This window comes from Crocuta crocuta, unplaced genomic scaffold (genome assembly GCF_008692635.1).
Source record: "Crocuta crocuta isolate KB4526 unplaced genomic scaffold, BGI_CrCroc_1.0 scaffold636, whole genome shotgun sequence".
Lineage (NCBI taxonomy): Eukaryota > Metazoa > Chordata > Mammalia > Carnivora > Hyaenidae > Crocuta > Crocuta crocuta.
In genome coordinates this window covers 1,237,836-1,244,756 of record NW_027530380.1, presented here as the reverse complement: position 1 = coordinate 1,244,756, position 6,921 = coordinate 1,237,836, and the positions used below count along the sequence as shown (strand labels likewise).

Genomic DNA, 6,921 nt, shown 5'->3' with positions numbered 1-6,921 from the left:
CCGCAGCGCAAAGGGCCGGCCTTCGCCTGGGTGCGCTGCTGGGGGGGTGGGGGGCCAGTGGGGGCCGATGGGAGGCAGGGTTTCCATCGCATCTGAGGGTCGCCGGGCAGGCTGCCTCCCCCACCCCCCCGCAGGGGCCCTCGCCAGCTAACGCGGCCCCGGCCACAGAGGACAGCGGGACCTTGACGTGGGTGGCGGGAGGGCAGCGGGCGCACGGGCACTCTCTCCCCAGAGCCTGTGGGAAGGGAGGGTCACGTGTGGTGTGTGCGTCCTGGCAGCCGTACTGTGCAGCATCTGTCACACCTGACTGTCGGGAGCCGCGGGCCCCTGGGGACAGGAGCGAAGACGGCCTGGGAGACGGGCCCCAGTCTGTCCTTGGCCCGGGGCTCCCCGGCGTCCCGCCCTCCGTGGACAGGCCGCCTCGTCCTGCGACCGGAGTGTCTTTCTCAGCTGCAGGAAGTCACGTGTTTGGAACCGACTGTGGGGCCAGGGACAGAGCTCTGACTCCCCCCGAAAGCCCCCTCTGGGGGGCAGCGTGTCGCACACAAGCTTTAGAAGTTGGGAAGCCGCGCAGGTTAGCGTTGCTGTAGCGACGCCTTCTCTTCTTTTGTAATTAAAGGTTTTGGAGATCTCCACTCTGGCTGTGTACCGATTCCCACACCGGGGCTGGTATGTGACTGGGCAGAACCGAGGGAGGCGACAGCAGCCGGCGCCCCAGGCCCCAGGGGTGGGTGGCCTGCGCCCCGGCCTGTCTGCTCGGGCTGTGTGGGGCCCAGTGCCCAGTGCTAGGGAAGCAGGTGGCTCGGAGCTCAGCCCCCTGAGGACCGTGGGAGCCAACCCCCCTCGTCGCTCTTGGGGATCCTGTGATGGGTTGTAACTCACCGTCAAGTCGATGGCGTGCCCAGAGCTGTGACGAGCCGCCAGGGGGCACCTGGACGGGGCGCGTGGTCCCCCCACCCTGCCCCCAGATGTGGGCGCACAGAGTGTAGGTGTCTGGCCAGGGGGCCCCAGGGCGCCTCCAAGTGTGGCCTGTGGCTATCGGGTCGTGTTGCCCGGAGCACAGCTGCCCGGCCTCGGAGTCTCTGAGGGCTGCTGCTGTGCCGGAAAGTGCCGGTGGAGCGGGCCAGCCGGGAAGGGCTTGTGTCGGGGAGACGGGTGGCTGGTGCTGGCCGTGGCCGTGAGCCCGGGCCTGGGGGGGGTGCTTGGGCCGCCTCGTTTCTCGACTGCAGTGAAAACCTGCTTTGGTCCGAGAATCACAGGGGAACGTTGGTGTGAGAACGAGTTTCAATTTCAATAGAAACGAGCACACTTGTCCCCGGGGACACTTAGGGGGTCAGGGTACAGGCCGGCGTCGCAGGAGAGGGCGGCGTGGGGACAGGCCTGGGGTTGGGAGACGGGGTCGGAGGAGGGGTTGGAACAGGAGGGTTGTTGGGTGGGGACGGGCCTGGCGCGGGGAGGACTGGCTCTCTTCCGCTCAGCCTGGGACCGGAGTGGGGGTGCTCCAGCGCCTGAGCAGCTCCTGTGTGAGATCGGGGCGTGGCGACCGGGCGGCGGCGTGGGGGCTGGGCCGGCAGGGGTGGCAGCCCGGACCCTGTGCTGGACCCCAGCCGGAGCCCCCTCCCCGCTGCTCCCTGCGTCGGTCTCTGAACACGCGTCCCCGGGTCTCCCTGTCGCCGCCCTCTCGGGCCTCCCGACCGTGCCCCGTGTGTCTCCCCAGGAAGCCAGAGGTGCTGGGCCTGCTGTCGCTGTGGGACATGGCTCGGCTGCTCAACATGTTCATCATCTTCCGGTTCCTGCGCATCATCCCCGGCATGAAGGTGCGTGGGTGTCTGATGCCTCCTCGCCGCCCTGTCCCCTCTGCCCTGCCGCTCTGGGGAGTGGGCGAGACCGGGGCCGTCCCCCGGGTGTGTCCCCAGCCCTGCACTGCAGCCGGGCGATGCCGGGGGGCAGTCGGGCATGAGAGCCGCCTCGCCCTGCTTTTGTGCAAGGGGGGGGACGTGTGGGGCGCCTTGGCCAGCTGTCGGGGTAGCTCTGTGCTCTTCGGGGCCCCTGGCATTTGGGAGGGGCAGGGTCCCGAGGTTCCTGAGAGGCCATTGGCATGGGCTCTTAGTGGCTCTCAGAGTGAGGGGTGAAGGCGGGACTGGCCAGAGTCCTGCCCTCCAGGGCCCCCAGGGCAGGTGTGGGGCGTGTGGGTGGCCGGGGTGCTGGTCTCCGGGACTCCAATGCAGGGACCTGGTGGCGGGTGACCATCCACGGTCCTTGTTTTCTCTGAAAGTACCCACGGAGGTGGGGAGACCCCGGCTTGGAGGGGAGGGCAGCGGGGGGAGCAGGTGTTGAGGCCCAGGCCCACTGGTGCAGAGGGAGTTTGCTTTTCCCATTTTCCTAAGAACTTCCCAGGAGAGAAGATCCCAAGGACATCAGATCCCTTTCTGCGTGTCCGAGTCCTCCCTGAGCTCGTCTGTTCTTTCTGCCACACGGGGATCCTTACCATCCGGGGTCATTTCCCGTCTGAAGGTGGCCTGGGGCCCTGGGTGCCGCTGGGGGTGGCAGCACCAAGGACTGCGTGCACGCCACACGCCACACGTGTGTGCATGTGATGACACGCATGTACCCACAGTCCCCTGTGGGCATGCGATCACACATGCATCTCTGCATATTCGTGTGATTATACACACGTGTAACCAGACACGACCACACGCAGTAACACGCCTGTGCATGTAGCCACAGACACACCACACGTGTAGCACGATAGCCACACTTCATCACTTGCACACACCCAACACACATGTAACCATGAGCATACCACACACGTGCTGGCGCACATACACCAACCGTATGTGCACACATATGTGCATAACTGTGCTCCCACGCAGTTACGTGTACACACACTGCACATGTGCATGTACGCAAACGTGCTGACATGCAGTTACACGTACTTGCACACTCTGCATGTGCCCACACGGACACGATACCCACGCGTACTTACATGTGCCTATGTGTACTGTATGTGCACACGCCCATGTACGTGACCATACCCGCAAGCAGTTACACGTACACACACGCGTGTCCTGTACGCGTGCACATAATCACGTGCACACGTGCATGGTGGCTTCTGTCTGCTGGCCTCTAGCGTCAGGATCTAACACATCATGTGGGGTAAATGGACCACCTGGAAAGCCTTTCCCCGGGGCTTGGGTTTGCACGTGAGGGGAGCAGCCCCCCAGCTGGGGAGCCTGGGCAGGATCCTTTCTCTGACCCGAGCACTAGGGCTGACCTGGCCTCCTTGGGTCTGGGCCTGTTTGGAGCCTCCGACCAGAGAGGAGCCCACTGCCCAGCCTCAGCGGGTCTGCGCGCAGTGTGGTCTGAGCCGTGTACTGTGGCTTTGCCAGGGGCTTAGAATTGAGACGCACCTGTGTCTGGGGTGGGGGGGGCACGTGAGTGCTCGAGGGTGTGTGTCTGTGAGTATGAGTGCAGTGGGTGTAGATGTATCTGTTCATGCCGGCGTTTACTTGTAGCAGCAGAGTGTATATATAGCTGTGTGTGTGGGGTGTGTGTGTGTATATGTTCTTGCAGTTCTGTGCATGTGGATGTAGAGGTGTGTATGGTTGGGTAGTAAGATACTGTGGGGTGTGTCCAGGTGTGTGTGTGGGGGTACTGTGGGGTGTGTCCAGGTGCGTGTGTGTGGGTACTCTGGGGTGTGTCCAGGTGCGTGTGTGTGGGTACTGTGGGGTGTGTCCAGGTGTGTGTGGATAATGTGGGGTGTGTACAGGTGTGTACGTGTGTGTGTACTGTGGGGTGTGCGCAGGTGTGTGTGTGTGTGTGTGGATACTGTGGGGTGTGTCCACGTGTGTGTGTGTGGATACTGTGGGGTGTGTACAGGTGGGTATGTGTGTGTACTGTGGGTGTGTATAGGCGTGTGTGTGTACTGTGGGTGTATACAGGAGTGTGTGGGTGGATCCTGTGGGGTGTGTACAGGTGTGTGTGTGTTTACTGTGGGTGTGTACAGATGTGTGGTGGATACTGTTGTGTGTACAGATGTGTGTGTGTACTGTGGGGTGTGTGCAGGAGTGTGTGGGTGGATCCTGTGGGGGGCGTGTACGGGTGTGTAGGTTGGTAGTTCGCTGTCCTGTCCTGCCTCTCCAGGTCAGGGTCAGGGTCGTGGGCAGGGTCGACGTCCTCTCGGTGGGACCGGGAGGAACCGGGCCGTGCTCCTTCCCGTCCTCAGCTGATGGCCGTGGTGGCCACTACCATCCTGGACCTGCTCAAGAACATGCGGGCCTTCGGCGGCATCCTGGTGGTGAGTGTGGCGGCTCTGGCCGGGGCGGGGGCCGGGGGTGGGGCCGGGCCGGCTGCTCGGGGGAGGGGGCCCTGTGCAAGGCGGCGGTTTGTNGCTCCGGCCCCCGGATGGGGTGGCCCTCAGGGCCGGTCTGCAGGGAGGGCCGCCTGCCGCGCCCCCACTCTGTGCCAGAGATCCCGTGGGTCACGTGGAACCCCTCACAGTGTTTGGGTCGCAGGCCGTTTTGAGACCCTCGTTTCCTTTTCCTTTTTTTTAAAAGTTTGTTTATCTTGAGAGAGAGAGAAGGGGGTGGGGAGATTGAATATCCAGGCAGGCTGCGTGCTGTCAGCGCAGAGCCCGATGTGGGGCCTTGGCCTCATGAACCACGAGATCATGACCTTGGCCAAAATCGAGAGTCAGGTGCTTAACCGACTGAGCCACGCAGGCACCTGAGACGCCGATTTTAAAAGTGTGAGAGGCACTATTGGTCCCTGAAGCCCCCGTAGACCCCACATGGGGATTTGGTCCCCCCTGCTTGCTCAGAGGGATCTGGGGAGCCCCCGCCATGTCGGCCGAGGGACAGCCCGGACACCCCGCCACCCCCAGAGCCAGCTTCCTGCCGAGGTGCCTTCGTCTCCAACCGCGGTCCTGCCCAGGGCGGGCGGGGGGACCTGACGCTGCTCTCGGCACCGAGCGCAGCAGCGGGAACGGAGGCCCGGAAGGGGTCGGGTTAGCCTGGGCCGCGTGGGGCCTCTCCCACTGTGCCCGGTGGGGACAGGCGGGGGCAGGTCAGGGGTCACTGGGAGCCTCGTCTCACTGTGGCATGAGGCTGCTGAGTGGTGCTCCTTGGACATCCTTCCCACCTGGAGAAGCCTGGCCAGTTCCTACCTGCCCCTCCCCGAGACCCCCTCCCTTGGGACCCCCCTCCCCTGGGAACCCCCTTCCCTCAGGACTGCCGTGTGCTCTGGGTGGAGCCCAGAGTAGGGGTCCCTCTTACCTCTTTGCTGCCACTTCTGTGCTGGAGAAGGGGTGGGCAGCCTCACCTTGACTCGGCCACCTCAGCCCTGCCCCTGGGCCCCTGTGTCTGTGCCTCCCCTGTGGGGGCGGCTCCTCGCTCCTTCCCTGTGGGGCAGGTTGGGGTCGGGAGAGGGTCCCCTGGAGGAGAGGTATCAGTGCTCCTGGGGGAGGCCAGCCGTAGCCACGACTGGGGGCGGGGTCCAGGGCCGGGAGTCACAGGCCCAGCCTGGCCCCGAGCCTCCGTGTGCCCGTGGCGCTGACCTGGCCCCTCGCCCCCAGGTCGTGTACTACGTGTTCGCCGTCCTGGGCATCAACCTGTTCCGGGGCGTCGTCGTGGCTCCTGGAAACGGCAGGTGAGGTGGGGCCTGAAGGCACCAGAGNGCCTGCTCTGCCCAGCGGCCCCACCCCAGCGTCCCCCGCTTTGGACCTTCCGGCCACACCTGGCGTGCGGTGCGCAGGCCCCGACCCGGAGCCGCTGTCTGGGAAGCTCGGTTTCCCTGTTCGTCTGCAGCTCTCGGCCCTTGGCTGCCCTCACGGGCTGCACCTCTGGGGGGTGGGGGGGGTCGTTTCTTCCTCTGCCTTCTCGGGCCCAGCCCGCTTCCCACTTCCCGCTGTGCGGGGGCTGAGGCCGTGCTAGGGCCCCCCCATACCTGTCGCCATCCCCGCCCATTCCTGTGTCCCCGCAGCCTGGCCCCTGACAACAGCTCGGCACCCTGTGGAAGCTTCGAGCAGCTGGAGTACTGGGCCAACAACTTCGATGACTTCGCGGTGAGCCGCGCGCCCCCTGCCCCGCGCCCCCTGCCCTCCCGGCCCTCTCCCCGTGCCCTCCTGGACCCCTGTGCGTCCCCACAGGCCGCCCTGGTCACTCTGTGGAACGTGATGGTGGTGAACAACTGGCAGGTGTTTCTGGACGCCTATCGGCGCTTCTCGGGCCCGTGAGTGACCCCGCCCGCACCGCGTCCCCGTGCCCTGTCACCCCGGGCTCCCCACTCCTGGGGACCGCTGAGGGCTGAGGCTCCCTAGGGCCTGGGAGCTCAGACCGGCCCCAGCAGATGGTCCCGGGTTCGAATCCCAGCTGTACCGCTTGCTGTCCGTGCTACCGTGGCTACTCACTGACCACTTCCAGAGCCTTGGGTGGGGCGGCTGGAAAGCATTCCCCGCCGCGTGGCCCTCACGTGCGCCGTTCCCCGCCGCGTGGGCCCGTCGCGTGTGCAGCTCACAGCGGCCCCGGGGCCCTCCTCCTCCGCAGGTGGTCGAAGATGTACTTTGTGCTGTGGTGGCTGGTGTCGTCGGTCATCTGGGTCAACCTGTTTCTGGCTCTGATTCTGGAGGTAGTGAGACCCCTGCCCGCGCTGCCTCTGACCTGCTGCTGGTGGCGTGGAGCTGCCAGCTGGGCCCCCTGGTCCCGGGGGGGGGGTTCTGTGCCGGGTTTACGCAGTGCTCCGCTGAGGCCCCGTCCTGCCCTGGGGCTTAGCGCTGCTCGCCCAGGCTGCCGGGGGCCTCCTGAGATGCCCTGACACCCCGTCTTTGGGGGTCTCTGCCCCGGGTGGGCGGGGGAGGCCGGCAGGAGCCGTGGCCTTGCTGGGCCCTGGACCCCAGTGTCCGGAGTGAGCTCAGCTTCCTGCCCG

The 6,921-nt window shown here is 65.4% G+C and overlaps 1 protein-coding gene across 1 annotated transcript in view; it reads left to right on the top strand.

Moving 5' to 3' along the window:
• TPCN2 (two pore segment channel 2) overlaps window positions 1–6,921 on the top strand; it is a 27,439-nt gene that overhangs the window by 18,765 nt on the left and 1,753 nt on the right. Inside the window, exons 18-24 of the mRNA XM_077766563.1 lie at window positions 620–669; window positions 1,718–1,817; window positions 4,226–4,297; window positions 5,573–5,646; window positions 5,980–6,061; window positions 6,146–6,228; window positions 6,543–6,624. Coding sequence (XP_077622689.1) covers window positions 620–669; window positions 1,718–1,817; window positions 4,226–4,297; window positions 5,573–5,646; window positions 5,980–6,061; window positions 6,146–6,228; window positions 6,543–6,624 — 543 coding nt within the window. The remainder of the gene's footprint in view (window positions 1–619; window positions 670–1,717; window positions 1,818–4,225; window positions 4,298–5,572; window positions 5,647–5,979; window positions 6,062–6,145; window positions 6,229–6,542; window positions 6,625–6,921) is intronic.